This window comes from Oncorhynchus nerka, linkage group LG27 (assembly GCF_034236695.1).
Source record: "Oncorhynchus nerka isolate Pitt River linkage group LG27, Oner_Uvic_2.0, whole genome shotgun sequence".
Classification (NCBI taxonomy): Eukaryota; Metazoa; Chordata; class Actinopteri; order Salmoniformes; family Salmonidae; genus Oncorhynchus; species Oncorhynchus nerka.
In genome coordinates this window covers 5,901,201-5,919,709 of record NC_088422.1, presented here as the reverse complement: position 1 = coordinate 5,919,709, position 18,509 = coordinate 5,901,201, and the positions used below count along the sequence as shown (strand labels likewise).

At 51.9% G+C, this 18,509-nt stretch overlaps 1 protein-coding gene across 3 annotated transcripts in view; it reads right to left on the bottom strand.

The window, feature by feature from the left end:
- LOC115126056 (sodium-dependent phosphate transporter 2-like) overlaps positions 1 to 18,509 on the bottom strand; it is a 195,322-nt gene that overhangs the window by 9,020 nt on the left and 167,793 nt on the right. For 2 of the 3 annotated variants that reach the window (XM_065011339.1, XM_065011340.1), the window contains exon 10: positions 248 to 332. The exons of the other annotated variant lie outside the window; for it this stretch is intronic. In XM_065011339.1, coding sequence (XP_064867411.1) covers positions 248 to 332 — 85 coding nt within the window. The remainder of the gene's footprint in view (positions 1 to 247; positions 333 to 18,509) is intronic. 3 annotated transcript variants of the gene reach the window in all.

Genomic DNA, 18,509 nt, shown 5'->3' with positions numbered 1-18,509 from the left:
ACAGAGAGAGAGAGAAAGAGAGACAGAGAGAGCAAAATAGATGGAGGGGTACAAAAACACAGAGACGAGAAGTGAGACAGGTAAAGGAGGAGTTGGAGGGTTGCATTTTGGGGAATGAGGCAGCCCAGCCCTCTGAGGCTTTCAGCAAACAACACACCTGTGGGCACAAACACACCACACCACAACATGCCATGTGAGTGTAAGGGTGAGGTGTGGCTGGGAGGCCGTCCACCTGTCTCAGTCGTACCTTGCAGTGTGTGGTACTGACAGGGATTCCGATATTGGAAGCCAACACAACAGTGAGAGCTGAAGCCAGCTCTATAGTGAATCCGCTGTGAAGAGGACGAGGGAGGGAGGGGGACGGGGACGGGGGGGGAGAGACATCCTCAACCGTCAGTGTTCTGCCTTTTTCACCTCATCACACACGCACACACACGCACACACACACACATAATAAAACCTTTTAAGAGACCTCAGACTAGAACTTCCATGCAGGATAAGGAGGGGGGTTAGGGTTGTATGTGATACAGTAGGGGGGTAGGGTTGTATGTGATACAGTAGGGGGTAGGGTGGGGTTGTATGTGATACAGTGGGGGTTAAGGTTGTATGTGATACAGTAGGGGGGTTAGGGTTGTATGTGATACAGTGGGGGGGGTTAAGGTTGTATGTGATACAGTAGGGGGGGTTAGGGTTGTATGTGATACAGTAGAGGGGGGTTGTATGTGATACAGTAGGGGGGTTAGGGTTGTATGTGATACAGTAGGGGGGTTGTATGTGATACAGTAGGGGGGTAGGGTTGTATGTGATACAGTAGGGGGGTTGTATGTGATACAGTAGAGGGGGTTGTATGTGATACAGTAGAGGGGGTAGGGTTGTATGTGATACAGTAGGGGGTTGTATGTGATACAGTAGAGGGGGTTGTATGTGATACAGTAAGGGGGGGTTAGGGTTGTATGTGATACAGTAGAGGGGGTAGGGTTGTATGTGATACAGTAAGGGGGGGTAGGGTTGTATGTGATACAGTAGGGGGGTTGTATGTGATACAGTAGAGGGGGTTGTATGTGATACAGTAGGGGGTTGTATGTGATACAGTAGAGGGGGTTGTATGTGATACAGTAAGGGGGGTAGCGGGGGTTGTATGTGATACAGTAGGGGGGTTGTATGTGATACAGTAGGGGGGTTAGGGTATTATATGTGATACAGTAGGGGGGTTAGGGTATTATATGTGATACAGTAGGGGGGTTAGGGTATTATATGTGATACAGTAGGGGGGGGGGTTAGGGTATTATATGTGATACAGTAGGGGGGGGGGGGTTAGGGTATTATATGTGATACAGTAGGGGGTTAGGGTATTATATGTGGTAGGGGGGGTTAGGGTATTATATGTGATACAGTAGGGGGCGGGGGGGGGTTAGGGTATTATATGTGATACAGTAGGGGGCGGGGTGGGGGTTAGGGTATTATATGTGATACAGTAGGGGGGGGTGGGGGTTAGGGTATTATATGTGATACAGTAGGGGGCGGGGTGGGGGTTAGGGTATTATATGTGATACAGTAGGGGGCGGGGTGGGGTTAGGGTATTATATGTGATACAGTAGGGGCGGGGTGGGGGTTAGGGTATTATATGTGATACAGTAGGGGGGCGGGGTGGGGGGGGTATATGTGCCAATCAATCGGGGAAGGAGAGTCTTTGGAGACTTCGAGAATCACAGCTCAAACGGCCCTTTATCCCTAGAAGAAAAGCTCTGATGGAAGAGAATGGTGTGAGAGGGGACGGAGAGGGGAAAGAGAGGAGAAGGAGAGGAGGAGGAGAGAGGAAAGAGAAGGAGGAGAGGAGAGGGGAAAGAGAGGAGAAGGAGAGGAGGAGGAGAGGGGAAAGAGAGAAGGAGAGGAGGAGAGGGGAAAGAGAGGAGAAGGAGAGGAGGAGGAGAGAGGAAAGAGAGAAGGAGAGGAGGAGAGGGGAAAGAGAGGAGAAGGAGAGGGGAAGGAGAGGGGAAGGAGAGGAGGAGGAGAGAGAAGGAGAGGAGAGGGGAAGGAGAGGGGAAAGAGAGGAGAAGGAGAGGAGAGGGGAAGGAGAGGGGAAAGAGAGGAGAAGGAGAGAGGAAAGAGAGAAGGAGAGGAGAGGGGAAGGAGAGGGGAAAGAGAGGAGAAGGAGAGGAGGAGGAGAGAGGAAAGAGAAGGAGGAGAGGAGAGAGGGGAAAGAGAGAGGAAGGGAGAGGAGGAGGAGAGGGGAAAGAGAGAAGGAGAGGAGGAGAGGGGAAAGAGAGGAGAAGGAGAGGAGGAGGAGAGAGGAAAGAGAGAAGGAGAGGAGGAGAGGGGAAAGAGAGGAGAAGGAGAGGAGGAGAGAGAGAAGGAGAGGAGAGGGGAAGGAGAGGGGAAAGAGAGGAGAAGGAGAGGAGAGGGGAAGGAGAGGGGAAAGAGAGGAGAAGGAGAGGAGGAGGAGAGAGGAAAGAGAGAAGGAGAGGAGAGGGGAAGGAGAGGGGAAAGAGAGGAGAAGGAGAGGAGGAGGAGAGAGGAAAGAGAGAAGGAGAGGAGGGGAAAGAGAGGAGAAGGAGAGGAGAATGAGAGGGGAAAGAGAGGAGAAGGAGAGGAGGAGGAGAGAGGAAAGAGAGGAGAAGGAGAGGAGGAGGAGAGAGGAAAGAGAGAAGGAGAGGAGGAGGAGAGAGGAAAGAGAGAAGAAAGAGGAGAGAGGAGAGAGGAGGAGGAGAGAGGAAAGAGAGAAGGAGAGGGGAAAGAGGAGAAGGAGAGAGGAAAGAGGAGAAGGAGAGAGGAAAGAGAGGAGGAGGAAAGGGGAAGGAGAGGGTAAGTCATGGAGAAGGGTAGGGAGAAGGAGACGGTAGGGTTCTAAGAGACATTGTTCTAGTGAGGTGGATAGGGTTCTAAGAAGCAGTGTTCTAGTGAGATGGAAAGGGTTAGGAGAGGGGAAAGAGAGGAGAAAGAGAACAGAGAGATAGAGAGAGAGAGAGAAAGAGAAAGAGGAGACAGACACTGCGAGGGAGCGAATGAGGCAGGGAGAGATGGAGCACTCAGGCTCCTGAGTGCTCTCGTTCCTCTCCAGCTCCTTTAGGCAATAACACAAAGGGTTAAATCAGTCCGGCTCCACTCTGCTAGGTGTGCGTTTGAGCTCTGCTGTGCTAGAGCTGCTTCATGTTGCTGGCTGCCTGCCTGTGGGTCAAAGTAACGTTAACATGACGTCCGCTGTGCTTGGCCTGCTTTAGGTTGCTGGGTTAGAAGAGGAAGAGACACACTACAGAGAATTCTGGATGAGATTCCAGTGAGATGGATAGGGTTCTAAGAACAGGATTCTAGTGAGGTGGAAATGGGTTCTAAGAACAGGATTCTAGTGAGGTGGAAATGGGTTCTAAGAAGCAGGATTCTAGTGAGGTGGATAGGGTTCTAAGAAGCAGGGTTCTAGTTAGGGGGATAGGGTTCTAGGAAGCAGGGTTCTAGTGAGGTGGATAGGATTCTATGGGAAATGTTCTAGTGAGATGCATAGGGTTCTAGGAAGCAGGGTTCTAGTGAGGTGGATAGGGTTCTAAGAAGCAGGGAACTAGTGAGGAGGATTGGGTTATAAGAAGCAGGGTTCTAGTGAGGTGGATATGGTTCTAAGAAGCAGGGTTCTAGTGAGGAGGATTGGGTTATAAGAAGCAGGGTTCTAGTGAGGTGGATAGGATTCTAGGGAAAAATGTTCTAGTTAGATGGATAGGGTTCTAGTGAAGTGGATAGGGTTCTAAGAAGCAGTGTTCTAGTTAGGGGGATAGGGTTCTAGTGAGGGGTATAGGGTTCTAAGAAGCAGGGTTCTAGTGAGGGGTGTAGGGTGCAGTCTCAAGGTTCTAAGAAGGGTAGTACCAGGTTCTAAGAAGCATAACTAGGATAATTCACTCAGAACGGTTCTATGAAGGATCTAAAGGGTTTTAGAGCAGAGAAAGGTTCTAGTGAGGATCAAGGAAGACTAGAGCAGAGAAGGGTTCTAGTGAGGATCAAGGAAGACTAGAGCAGAGAAGGGTTCTAGTGAGGATCAAGGAAGACTAGAGAAGGGTTCTAGCCTTGTTGAGGAGTAGCTTCTAGTGGTCCTTACAGGGGTGTATGAATGGTTCAGTTCAGGAGAAAGGGCCCATGCAGACTTCATCATGCAGATACAGGCAGGCAGGCAGGCAGACAGACAGACAGACAGACAGACAGACAGACAGACAGACAGACAGACAGACAGACAGACAGGCAGACAGGCAGACAGACAGACAGACAGACAGGCAGACAGACAGGCAGACAGACAGACAGACAGACAGGCAGACAGACAGACAGACAGACAGACAGACAGACAGACAGACAGACAGCAGACAGACAGACAGACAGACAGGCAGACAGGCAGACAGACAGACAGACAGACAGACAGACAGACAGACAGACAGACAGACAGGCAGGCAGGCAACAAGCAACAGTAAAGTGTAAAGCTGTGAGCCTTTTGAATGTATTCAACTGTGCGCATGTTTACTGAACCGAAATATAAACGCAACACATGTTTCAAGAGCTGAAATAAAAAGATCCCAGAAATGTTCTCAAATTTTGTGCACAAATTTGTTTACATCCCTGTCAGTGAGCAATTCTACCCTGCCACGATAATCCATCTACCTGACAGGTGTGGGATATCACGAAGCTGATTAAAGAGCATGATCATTACACAGGTGCACCTCGTGCTGGGGACAATAAACGGCAACTCTAAAATGTGCATTTTTGTCACACAACACAATGCCACAGATGTCTCAAGTTTTGAGGGAGCGTGCAAATTGGCATTCTGACTTCAGGAATGTCCACCAGAGCTGTTGCCAGAGTATTTCATGTTCATTTCTCTAACATAAGCCGGCTCCAAAATCTTTTTGGAGAATTTGGCAGTACGTCCAACCGGCCTCACAACCGCAGACCACATGTTACCACGCCAGCCAAGGACCTCCACATCCGGCTTTCTTCACCTGCGGGATCTTCTGAGACCAGACACCCAGACAGCTGATGACCAAAGAATGTCTGCACAAACTGTCAGAAACCCGCCTCAGGGAAGCTCACCATCTTCACCGGGGTCATGACCTGACTGCAGTTCAGCGTCGTAACCGACTTCCGTGGGGAAATGCTCACTGGCCTCGCTGGAGAAGTGTGGTCTTCACGGATGAATCCCGTTTTCAACTGTACCGGGCAGATGGCAGACGTGGCTTCATATGGACGAGCATGGTGGTGGGGGGGTTATGGTATGGTGGTGGTGGGGTTATGGTATGGTGGTGGGGGTTATGGTATGGTGGTGTTGGGGTTATGGTATGGTGGTGGGGGGTTATGGTATGGTGGTGTTGGGGTTATGGTATGGTGGTGTTGGGGTTATGGTATGGTGGTGTTGGGGTTATGGTATGGTGGTGTTGGGGTTATGGTATGGTGGTGGTGGGGGGTTATGGTATGGTGGTGGGGGGTTATGGTATGGTGGTGGTGGGGGGTTATGGTATGGTGGTGGGGGGTTATGGTATGGTGGTGGGGGGGTTATGGTATGGTGGTGGGGGGTTATGGTATGGTGGTGGGGGTTATGGTATGGTGGTGGTGGGGGTTATGGTATGGTGGTGGGGGGTTATGGTATGGTGGTGGTGGGGTTATGGTATGGTGGTGGGGGGTTATGGTATGGTGGTGGGGGGTTATGGTATGGTGGTGGTGGGGTTATGGTATGGTGGTGTTGGGGTTATGGTATGGTGGTGTTGGGGTTATGGTATGGTGGTGGGGGTTATGGTATGGTGGTGTTGGGGTTATGGTATGGTGGTGTTGGGGTTATGGTATGGTGGTGTTGGGGTTATGGTATGGTGGTGTTGGGGTTATGGTATGGTGGTGGGGTTATGATATGGTGGTGTTGGGGTTATGGTATGGTGGTGGTGTTGGGGTTATGGTATGGTGGTGGTGGTGGGGTTATGGTATGGTGGTGGTGTTGGGGTTGTGGTATGATGGTGTTGGGGTTATGGTATGGTGGTGGTGGGGTTATGGTATGGTGGTGTTGGGGTTATGATATGGTGGTGGGGGGTTATGGTATGGTGGTGGTGTTGGGGTTATGGTATGGTGGTGGTGTTGGGGTTATGGTATGGTGGTGGGGGTTATGGTATGGTGGTGTTGGGGTTATGGTATGGTGGTATTGGGGTTATGGTATGGTGGTGGGGGTTATGGTATGGTGGTGGTGTTGGGGTTATGGTATGGTGGTGGTGTTGGGGTTATGGTATGGTGGTGGGGGTTATGGTATGGTGGTGTTGGGGTTATGGTATGGTGGTGGGGGTTATGGTATGGTGGTGTTGGGGTTATGGTATGGTGGTGTTGGGGTTATGGTATGGTGGTGTTGGGGTTATGGTATGGTGGTGGGGGGTTATGGTATGGTGGTGGTGTTGGGGTTATGGTATGGTGGTAGTGTTGGGGTTATGGTATGGTGGTGGGGGTTATGGTATGGTGGTGGTGTTGGGGTTATGGTATGGTGGTAGTGTTGGGGTTATGGTATGGTGGTGGTGTTGGGGTTATGGTATGGTGGTGTTGGGGTTATGGTATGGTGGTGTTGGGGTTATGGTATGGTGGTGGTGTTGGGGTTATGGTATGGTGGTGTTGGGTTATGGTATGGTGGTGTTGGGGTTATGGTATGGTGGTGGGGTTATGGTATGGTGGTGTTGGGGTTATGGTATGGTGGTGTTGGGGTTATGGTATGGTGGTGGTGGTGGTGGGGTTATGGTATGGTGGTGTTGGGGTTATGGTATGGTGGCGGTGTTGGGGTTATGGTATGGTGGTGGTGGTGGGGTTATGGTATGGTGGTGGTGTTGGGGTTATGGTATGGTGGTGGTGGGGTTATGGTATGGTGATGGTGGGGTTATGGTATGGTGGTGTTGGGGTTATGGTATGGTGGTGGGGGTTATGGTATGGTGGTGTTGGGGTTATGGTATGGTGGTGGGGGGTTATGGTATGGTGGTGTTGGGGTTATGGTATGGTGGTGGGGAGGTTATGGTATGGTGGTGTTGGGGTTATGGTATGGTGGTGTTGGGGTTATGGTATGGTGGTGTTGGGGTTATGGTATGGTGGTGTTGGGGTTATGGTATGGTGGTGTTGGGGTTATGGTATGGTGGTGGTGTTGGGGTTATGGTATGGTGGTGGTGTTGGGGTTATGGTATGGTGGTAGTGTTGGGGTTATGGTATGGTGGTGGGGGTTATGGTATGGTGGTGTTGGGGTTATGGTATGGTGGTGTTGGGGTTATGGTATGGTGGTGGTGGGGTTATGGTATGGTGGTGGGGGGTGGGGGGTTATGGTATGGTGGTGGGGGGTTATGGTATGGTGGTGGTGGGGTTATGGTATGGTGGTGGGGGGTTATGGTATGGTGGTGTTGGGGTTATGGTATGGTGGTGTTGGGGTTATGGTATGGTGGTGTTGGGGTTATGGTATGGTGGTGTTGGGGTTATGGTATGGTGGTGTTGTGGTTATGGTATGGTGGTGTTATGGTATGGTGGTGGTGTTGGGGTTATGGTATGGTGGTGGTGTTGGGGTTATGGTACGGTGGTGGTGTTGGGGTTATGGTATGGTGGTGTTGGGGTTATGGTATGGTGGTGGTGGGGTTATGGTATGGTGGTGGTGTTGGGATTATGGTATGGTGGTGGTGTTGGGGTTATGGTATGGTGGTGGTGTTGGGGTTATGGTATGGTGGTGTTGGGTTATGGTATGGTGGTGTTGGGGTTATGGTATGGTGGTGTTGGGGTTATGGTATGGTGGTGGTGGGGTTATGGTATGGTGGTGTTGGGTTATGGTATGGTGGTGTTGGGGTTATGGTATGGTGGTGGGGTTATGGTATGGTGGTGGTGGGGTTATGGTATGGTGGTGTTGGGGTTATGGTATGGTGGTGGTGGTGGTGGGGTTATGGTATGGTGGTGTTGGGGTTATGGTATGGTGATGGTGGGGTTATGGTATGGTGGTGTTGGGGTTATGGTATGGTGGCGGTGTTGGGGTTATGTTATGGTGGTGGTGTTGGGGTTATGGTATGGTGGTGGTGGGGTTATGGTATGGTGATGGTGGGGTTATGGTATGGTGGTGTTGGGGTTATGGTATGGTGGTGGGGGGTTATGGTATGGTGGTGGTGGTGGGGTTTTGGTATGGTGGTGTTGGGGTTATGGTATGGTGGCGGTGTTGGGGTTATGGTATGGTGGTGGTGGTGGGGTTATGGTATGGTGGTGGTGTTGGGGTTATGGTATGGTGGTGGTGGTGGGGTTATGGTATGGTGATGGTGGGGTTATGGTATGGTGGTGTTGGGGTTATGGTATGGTGGTGGGGGGTTATGGTATGGTGGTGTTGGGGTTATGGTATGGTGGTGGGGGGTTATGGTATGGTGGTGTTGGGGTTATGGTATGGTGGTGGGGAGGTTATGGTATGGTGGTGTTGGGGTTATGGTATGGTGGTGTTGGGGTTATGGTATGGTGGTGTTGGGGTTATGGTATGGTGGTGTTGGGGTTATGGTATGGTGGTGGGGGTTATGGTATGGTGGTGGTGTTGGGGTTATGGTATGGTGGTAGTGTTGGGGTTATGGTATGGTGGTGTTGGGGTTATGGTATGGTGGTGTTGGGGTTATGGTATGGTGGTGGGGGGTGGGGGGTTATGGTATGGTGGTGGGGGTTATGGTATGGTGGTGGTGGGGTTATGGTATGGTGGTGGGGGTTATGGTATGGTGGTGTTGGGGTTATGGTATGGTGGTGTTGGGGTTATGGTATGGTGGTGTTGGGGTTATGGTATGGTGGTGTTGGGGTTATGGTATGGTGGTGTTGGGGTTATGGTATGGTGGTGTTGGGGTTATGGTATGGTGGTGTTATGGTATGGTGGTGGTGTTGGGGTTATGGTATGGTGGTGGTGTTGGGGTTATGGTATGGTGGTGGTGTTGGGGTTATGGTATGGTGGTGTTGGGGTTATGGTATGGTGGTGGTGGGGTTATGGTATGGTGGTGGTGTTGGGATTATGGTATGGTGGTGGTGTTGGGGTTATGGTATGGTGGTGGTGTTGGGGTTATGGTATGGTGGTGTTGGGTTATGGTATGGTGGTGTTGGGGTTATGGTATGGTGGTGGGGTTATGGTATGGTGGTGTTGGGGTTATGGTATGGTGGTGTTGGGGTTATGGTATGGTGGTGGTGGTGGTGGGGTTATGGTATGGTGGTGTTGGGGTTATGGTATGGTGGTGGTGTTGGGGTTATGGTATGGTGGTGTTGGGTTATGGTATGGTGGTGTTGGGGTTATGGTATGGTGGTGGGGTTATGGTATGGTGGTGGTGGGGTTATGGTATGGTGTGTTGTTGGGGGTTATGACTTAAATGTAAATGTAATGTGGTGGTGGTGGTGGGGTTATGGTATGGTGGTGTTGGGGTTATGGTATGGTGGCGGTGTTGGGGTTATGGTATGGTGGTGGTGTTGGGGTTATGGTATGGTGGTGGTGGGGTTATGGTATGGTGATGGTGGAGTTATGGTATGGTGGTGTTGGGGTTATGGTATGGTGGTGGGGGGTTATGGTATGGTGGTGTTGGGGTTATGGTATGGTGGTGGTGGGGTTATGGTATGGTGGTGGTTATGGGGTGGTGGGGGGTTATGGTATGGTGGTGGGGGGTTATGGTATGGTGGTGGGGGGTTATGGTATGGTGGTGGGGGTTATGGTATGGTGGTGTTGGGGTTATGGTATGGTGGTGTTGGGGTTATGGTATGGTGGTGTTGGGGTTATGGTATGGTGGTGTTGGGGTTATGGTATGGTGGTGTTGGGGTTATGGTATGGTGGTGTTATGGTATGGTGGTGGTGTTGGGGTTATGGTATGGTGGTGGTGTTGGGGTTATGGTATGGTGGTGGTGTTGGGGTTATGGTATGGTGGTGTTGGGGTTATGGTATGGTGGTGGTGGTGGGGTTATGGTATGGTGGTGGTGTTGGGATTATGGTATGGTGGTGGTGTTGGGGTTATGGTATGGTGGTGGTGTTGGGGTTATGGTATGGTGGTGTTGGGTTATGGTATGGTGGTGTTGGGGTTATGGTATGGTGGTGGGGTTATGGTATGGTGGTGTTGGGGTTATGGTATGGTGGTGTTGGGGTTATGGTATGGTGGTGGTGGTGGTGGGGTTATGGTATGGTGGTGTTGGGGTTATGGTATGGTGGTGGTGTTGGGGTTATGGTATGGTGGTGTTGGGTTATGGTATGGTGGTGTTGGGGTTATGGTATGGTGGTGGGGTTATGGTATGGTGGTGTTGGGGTTATGGTATGGTGGTGTTGGGGTTATGGTATGGTGGTGGTGGTGGTGGGGTTTATGGTATGGTGGTGTTGGGGTTATGGTATGGTGGCGGTGTTGGGGTTATGGTATGGTGGTGGTGTTGGGGTTATGGTATGGTGGTGGTGGGGTTATGGTATGGTGATGGTGGGGTTATGGTATGGTGGTGTTGGGGTTATGGTATGGTGGTGGGGGGTTATGGTATGGTGGTGTTGGGGGTTATGGTATGGTGGTGTGGGGTTATGGTATGGTGGGTGGGTTATGGTATGGTGGTGGGGGTTATGGTATGGTGGTGGGGGTTATGGTATGGTGGTGTTGGGGTTATGGTATGGTGGTGTTGGGGTTATGGTATGGTGGTGTTGGGGTTATGGTATGGTGGTGTTGGGGTTATGGTATGGTGGTGGTGTTGGGGTTATGGTATGGTGGTGTTGGGGTTATGGTATGGTGGTGTTGGGGTTATGGTATGGTGGTGTTGGGGTTATGGTATGGTGGTGGTATGGTATGGTGGTGGTGTTGGGGTTATGGTATGGTGGTGGTGTTGGGGTTATGGTATGGTGGTGTGTGGGGTTATGGTATGGTGGTGTTGGGGTTATGGTATGGTGGTGGTTGGGGTTATGGTATGGTGGTGTGTTGGGGTTATGGTATGGTGGTGGTGGGGTTATGGTATGGTGGTGGTGTTGGGGTTATGGTATGGTGGTGTTGGGGTTATGGTATGGTGGTGGTGTTGGGGTTATGGTATGGTGGTGTTGGGGTTATGGTATGGTGGTGTTGGGGTTATGGTGGTGGTGGTGGGGTTATGGTATGGTGGTGGTGTTGGGGTTATGGTATGGTGGTGTTGGGGTTATGGTATGGTGGTGGTGGTGGTGGGGTTATGGTATGGTGGTGGGGGTTATGGTATGGTGGTGTTGGGGTTATGGTGGTGGTGGTGTTGGGTGGGGTTATGGTATGGTGGTGTTGGGGTTATGGTATGGTGGTGTTGGGGTTATGGTATGGTGGTGTTGGGGTTATGGTATGGTGGTGTTGGGGTTATGGTATGGTGGTGGTTGGGGTTATGGTATGGTGGTGTTGGGGTTATGGTATGGTGGGGTTGTTGGGGTTATGGTATGGTGGTGGGGGTTATGGTATGGTGGTGTTGGGGTTATGGTATGGTGGTGGTTATGGTGGGGGTTATGGGGTGGGGTTATGGTATGGTTGGGTTATGGTATGGGGTTATGGTATGGTGGTGTTGGGGTTATGGTATGGTGTTGGGGTTATGGTATGGTGGGTGTTGGGGTTATGGTATGGTGGTGTTGGGGTTATGGTATGGTGGTAGTGTTGGGGTTATGGTATGGTGGTGGGGGGTTATGGTATGGTGGTGTTGGGGTTATGGTATGGTGGTGTTGGGGTTATGGTATGGTGGTGTTGGGGTTATGGTATGGTGGTGTTGGGGTTATGGTGGTGGTGGTGTTGGGGTTATGGTATGGTGGTGGTGGGGTTATGGTATGGTGGTGTTGGGGTTATGGTATGGTGGTGGTGTTGGGGTTATGGTATGGTGGTGTTGGGGTTATGGTATGGTGGTGTTGGGGTTATGGTATGGTGGTGTTGGGGTTATGGTATGGTGGTGGTGTTGGGTTATGGTATGGTGGTGGGTTATGGTGGGGTTATGGTATGGTGGTGGTGTTGGGGTTATGGTATGGTGGTGTTGGGGTTATGGTATGGTGGTGGTGGGGTTATGGTATGGTGGTGTTGGGGTTATGGTATGGTGGTGGTGTTGGGGTTATGGTATGGTGGTGTTGGGGTTATGGTATGGTGGTGTTGGGTTATGGTATGGTGGTGTTGGGGTTATGGTATGGTGGTGGGGGGTGGTGGTGTTGGGGTTATGGTATGGTGGTGTTGGGGTTATGGTATGGTGGTGGTGGTGTTGGGGTTATGGTATGGTGGTGTTGGGGTTATGGTATGGTGGTGGTGGGGTTATGGTATGGTGGTGTTGGGTTATGGTATGGTGGTGGTTATGGTATGGTGGTGGTATGGTATGTATGGTGGTGGTGTTGGATTTGGTATGGTGGTGGTGGTTGGGGTTATGGTATGGTGGTGTTGGGTTATGGTATGGTGGTGTTGGGGTTATGGTATGGTGGTGGGGTTATGGTATGGTGGTGTTGGGGTTATGGTATGGTGGTGTTGGGGTTATGGTATGGTGGTGGTGGTGGTGGGGTTATGGTATGGTGGTGTTGGGGTTATGGTATGGTGGCGGTGTTGGGGTTATGGTATGGTGGTGGTGGTGGGGTTATGGTATGGTGGTGGTGTTGGGGTTATGGTATGGTGGTGGTGGGGTTATGGTATGGTGATGGTGGGGTTATGGTATGGTGGTGTTGGGGTTATGGTATGGTGGTGGGGTTATGGTATGGTGGTGTTGGGGTTATGGTATGGTGGTGGGGGGTTATGGTATGGTGGTGTTGGGGTTATGGTATGGTGGTGGGGAGGTTATGGTATGGTGGTGTTAGGGTTATGGTATGGTGGTGTTGGGGTTATGGTATGGTGGTGGGGGGTTATGGTATGGTGGTGGTGTTGGGGTTATGGTATGGTGGTAGTGTTGGGGTTATGGTATGGTGGTGGGGGTTATGGTATGGTGGTGTTGGGGTTATGGTATGGTGGTGTTGGGGTTATGGTATGGTGGTGGTGGGGTTATGGTATGGTGGTGGGGGTGGGGGGTTATGGTATGGTGGTGGGGGTTATGGTATGGTGGTGGGGGTTATGGTATGGTGGTGTTGGGGTTATGGTATGGTGGTGTTGGGGTTATGGTATGGTGGTGTTGGGGTTATGGTATGGTGGTGTTGGGGTTATGGTATGGTGGTGTTATGGTATGGTGGTGGTGTTGGGGTTATGGTATGGTGGTGGTGTTGGGGTTATGGTATGGTGGTGGTGTTGGGGTTATGGTATGGTGGTGTTGGGGTTATGGTATGGTGGTGGTGGTGGGGTTATGGTATGGTGGTGGTGTTGGGATTATGGTATGGTGGTGGTGTTGGGGTTATGGTATGGTGGTGGTGTTGGGGTTATGGTATGGTGGTGTTGGGTTATGGTATGGTGGTGTTGGGGTTATGGTATGGTGGTGGGGTTATGGTATGGTGGTGTTGGGGTTATGGTATGGTGGTGTTGGGGTTATGGTATGGTGGTGGTGGTGGTGGGGTTATGGTATGGTGGTGTTGGGGTTATGGTATGGTGGTGGTGTTGGGGTTATGGTATGGTGGTGTTGGGTTATGGTATGGTGGTGTTGGGGTTATGGTATGGTGGTGGGGTTATGGTATGGTGGTGTTGGGGTTATGGTATGGTGGTGTTGGGGTTATGGTATGGTGGTGGTGGTGGTGGGGTTATGGTATGGTGGTGTTGGGGTTATGGTATGGTGGCGGTGTTGGGGTTATGGTATGGTGGTGGTGTTGGGGTTATGGTATGGTGGTGGTGGGGTTATGGTATGGTGATGGTGGGGTTATGGTATGGTGGTGTTGGGGTTATGGTATGGTGGTGGGGGTTATGGTATGGTGGTGTTGGGGTTATGGTATGGTGGTGGGGGGTTATGGTATGGTGGTGGGGAGGTTATGGTATGGTGGTGTTGGGGTTATGGTATGGTGGTGTTGGGGTTATGGTATGGTGGTGTTGGGGTTATGGTATGGTGGTGTTGGGGTTATGGTATGGTGGTGGGGGTTATGGTATGGTGGTGGTGTTGGGGTTATGGTATGGTGGTAGTGTTGGGGTTATGGTATGGTGGTGGGGGTTATGGTATGGTGGTGTTGGGGTTATGGTATGGTGGTGTTGGGGTTATGGTATGGTGGTGGTGGGGTTATGGTATGGTGGTGGGGGGTGGGGGGTTATGGTATGGTGGTGGGGGGTTATGGTATGGTGGTGGTGGGGTTATGGTATGGTGGTGGTGGGGTTATGGTATGGTGGTGGGGGGTTATGGTATGGTGGTGTTGGGGTTATGGTATGGTGGTGTTGGGGTTATGGTATGGTGGGGTTGGGGTTATGGTATGGTGGTGTTGGGGTTATGGTATGGTGGTGTTGGGGTTATGGTATGGTGGTGTTATGGTATGGTGGTGGTGTTGGGGTTATGGTATGGTGGTGGTGTTGGGGTTATGGTATGGTGGTGTTGGGGTTATGGTATGGTGGTGGTGGGGTTATGGTATGGTGGTGGTGTTGGGATTATGGTATGGTGGTGGTGTTGGGGTTATGGTATGGTGGTGGTGTTGGGGTTATGGTATGGTGGTGTTGGGTTATGGTATGGTGGTGTTGGGGTTATGGTATGGTGGTGGGGTTATGGTATGGTGGTGTTGGGGTTATGGTATGGTGGTGTTGGGGTTATGGTATGGTGGTGGTGGTGGTGGGGTTATGGTATGGTGGTGTTGGGGTTATGGTATGGTATGGTGTTGGGGTTATGGTATGGTGGTGGTGGTGGGGTTATGGTATGGTGGTGGTGTTGGGGTTATGGTATGGTGGTGGTGGGGTTATGGTATGGTGATGGTGGGGTTATGGTATGGTGGTGTTGGGGTTATGGTATGGTGGTGGGGGTTATGGTATGGTGGTGTTGGGGTTATGGTATGGTGGTGGGGGGTTATGGTATGGTGGTGTTGGGGTTATGGTATGGTGGTGGGGAGGTTATGGTATGGTGGTGTTGGGGTTATGGTATGGTGGTGTTGGGGTTATGGTATGGTGGTGTTGGGGTTATGGTATGGTGGTGTTGGGGTTATGGTATGGTGGTGGGGGGTTATGGTATGGTGGTGGTGTTGGGGTTATGGTATGGTGGTAGTGTTGGGGTTATGGTATGGTGGTGGGGGTTATGGTATGGTGGTGTTGGGGTTATGGTATGGTGGTGTTGGGGTTATGGTATGGTGGTGGTGGGGTTATGGTATGGTGGTGGGGGGTGGGGGGTTATGGTATGGTGGTGGGGGGTTATGGTATGGTGGTGGGGGGGTTATGGTATGGTGGTGGTGGGGTTATGGTATGGTGGTGGGGGTTATGGTATGGTGGTGTTGGGGTTATGGTATGGTGGTGTTGGGGTTATGGTATGGTGGTGTTGGGGTTATGGTATGGTGGTGTTGGGGTTATGGTATGGTGGTGGAGGGGTTATGGTATGGTGGTGGTGTTGGGGTTATGGTATGGTGGTAGTGTTGGGGTTATGGTATGGTGGTGGGGGTTATGGTATGGTGGTGGTGTTGGGGTTATGGTATGGTGGTGGGGGTTATGGTATGGTGGTGTTGGGGTTATGGTATGGTGGTGTTGGGGTTATGGTATGGTGGTGGTGTTGGGGTTATGGTATGGTGGTGGTGGGGTTATGGTATGGTGGTGGGGGGTTATGGTATGGTGGTGGTGGGGTTATGGTATGGTGGTGGTGTTGGGGTTATGGTATGGTGGTGGTGTTGGGGTTATGGTATGGTGGTGTTGGGGTTATGGTATGGTGGTGTTGGGATTATGGTATGGTGGTGGGGGGTTATGGTATGGTGGTGGGGGGGTTATGGTATGGTGGTGGTGTTGGGGTTATGGTATGGTGGTGGTGGTGGGGGTTATGGTATGGTGATGGGGGGTTATGGTATGGTGGTGTTGGGGTTATGGTATGGTGGTGTTGGGGTTGGTGGGGTTATGGTATGGTGTTGGGGGTTATGGTATGGTGGGTGGGGTTATGGTATGGTGGTGGTGGGGGGGTTATGGTATGGTGGTGGGGGGGTTATGGTATGGTGGTGTTGGGCTTATGGTATGGTGGTGGTGGGGGGTTATGGTATGGTGGTGGTGGTGGGGTTATGGTATGGTGGTGGTGGGGGGTTATGGTATGGTGGTGGGGGGTTATGGTATGGTGGTGTTGGGGTTATGGTATGGTGGTGGTGGTGGGGTTATGGTATGGTGGTGGTGGGGGTTATGGTATGGTGGTGGTGGTGGGGTTATGGTATGGTGGTAGGGGTTATGGTATGGTGGTGGGGGGTTATGGTATGGTGGTGGGGGGTTATGGTATGGTGGTGGGGAGTTATGGTATGGTGGTGGGGGGTTATGGTATGGTGGTGGTGGTGGGGTTATGGTATGGTGGTGGTGGGGGGTTATGGTATGGTGGTGGGGGTTATGGTATGGTGGTGGTGTTGGGGTTATGGTATGGTGGTAGTGTTGGGGTTATGGTATGGTGGTGGGGGTTATGGTATGGTGGTGTTGGGTTTATGGTATGGTGGTGTTGGGGTTATGGTATGGTGGTGGTGGGGTTATGGTATGGTGGTGGGGGGTGGGGGTTATGGTATGGTGGTGGGGTTATGGTATGGTGGTGGGGGGTTATGGTATGGTGGTGGTGGGGTTATGGTATGGTGGTGGGGGTGGTATGGTGGTGTTGGGGTTATGGTATGGTGGTGTTGGGGTTATGGTATGGTGGTGTTGGGGTTATGGTATGGTGGTGTTGGGGTTATGGTATGGTGGTGGAGGGGTTATGGTATGGTGGTGGTGTTGGGGTTATGGTATGGTGGTAGTGTTGGGGTTATGGTATGGTGGTGGGGGGTTATGGTATGGTGGTGGTGTTGGGGTTATGGTATGGTGGTGGGGGGTTATGGTATGGTGGTGTTGGGGTTATGGTATGGTGGTGGTGGGGTTATGGTATGGTGGTGGGGGGTGGTGGGGGTTATGGTGGTGTTGGGGTTATGGTATGGTGGTGTTGGGGTTATGGTATGGTGGTGGTGTTGGGGTTATGGTATGGTGGTGGTGGGGTTATGGTATGGTGGTGGGGGTTATGGTATGGTGGTGGTGGGGTTATGGTATGGTGGTGGTGTTGGGGTTATGGTATGGTGGTGTTGGGGTTATGGTATGGTGGTGTTGGGATTATGGTATGGTGGTGGGGGTTATGGTATGGTGGTGGGGGGTTATGGTATGGTGGTAGTGTTGGGGTTATGGTATGGTGGTAGTGGGGGTTATGGTATGGTGGTGGGGGTTATGGTATGGTGGTGGGGGGTTATGGTATGGTGGTGGTGGGGTTATGGTATGGTGGTGGGGGGTTATGGTATGGTGGTGGGGGGTTATGGTATGGTGGTGTTGGGGTTATGGTATGGTGGTGGTGGGGGGGTTATGGTATGGTGGTGGTGGTGGGGTTATGGTATGGTGGTGGTGGGGGGGGTTATGGTATGGTGGTGGTGGGGGGTTATGGTATGGTGGTGGTGGGGTTATGGTATGGTGGTGTTGGGGTTATGGTATGGTGGTGGTGGGGGGTTATGGTATGGTGGTGGTGGTGGGGTTATGGTATGGTGGTGGTGGGGGGGTTATGGTATGGTGGTGGGGGGTTATGGTATGGTGGTGTTGGGGTTATGGTATGGTGGTGGTGGTGGGGTTATGGTATGGTGGTGGTGGGGGGTTATGGTATGGTGGTGGTGGTGGGGTTATGGTATGGTGGTGGGGGGGTTATGGTATGGTGGTGGGGGGGGGTTATGGTATGGTGGTGGGGGGTTATGGTATGGTGGTGGAGGGGTTATGGTATGGTGGTGGTGGGGTTATGGTATGGTGGTGGGGGTTATGGTATGGTGGTGTTGGGGTTATGGTATGGTGGTGTTGGGGTTATGGTATGGTGGTGTTGGGGTTATGGTATGGTGGTGGAGGGGTTATGGTATGGTGGTGGTGTTGGGGTTATGGTATGGTGGTAGTGTTGGGGTTATGGTATGGTGGTGGGGGTTATGGTATGGTGGTGGTGTTGGGGTTATGGTATGGTGGTGGGGGGTTATGGTATGGTGGTGTTGGGGTTATGGTATGGTGGTGGTGGGGTTATGGTATGGTGGTGGTGGGGGGTTATGGTATGGTGGTGTTGGGGTTATGGTATGGTGGTGTTGGGGTTATGGTATGGTGGTGGTGGGGTTATGGTATGGTGGTGGGGGGTTATGGTATGGTGGTGGTGGGGTTATGGTATGGTGGTGGTGTTGGGGTTATGGTATGGTGGTGGTGTTGGGGTTATGGTATGGTGGTGGTGTTGGGGTTATGGTATGGTGGTGTTGGGATTATGGTATGGTGGTGGGGGTTATGGTATGGTGGTGGTGTTGGGGTTATGGTATGGTGGTAGTGTTGGGGTTATGGTATGGTGGTGGGGGTTATGGTATGGTGGTGGGGGGTTATGGTATGGTGGTGGGGGGGGTTATGGTATGGTGGTGGGGTTATGGTATGGTGGTGGGGGGGGTTATGGTATGGTGGTGGGGGGTTATGGTATGGTGTTGGGGGTTATGGTATGGTGGTGTTGGGGTTATGGTATGGTGGTGGGGGGGGTTATGG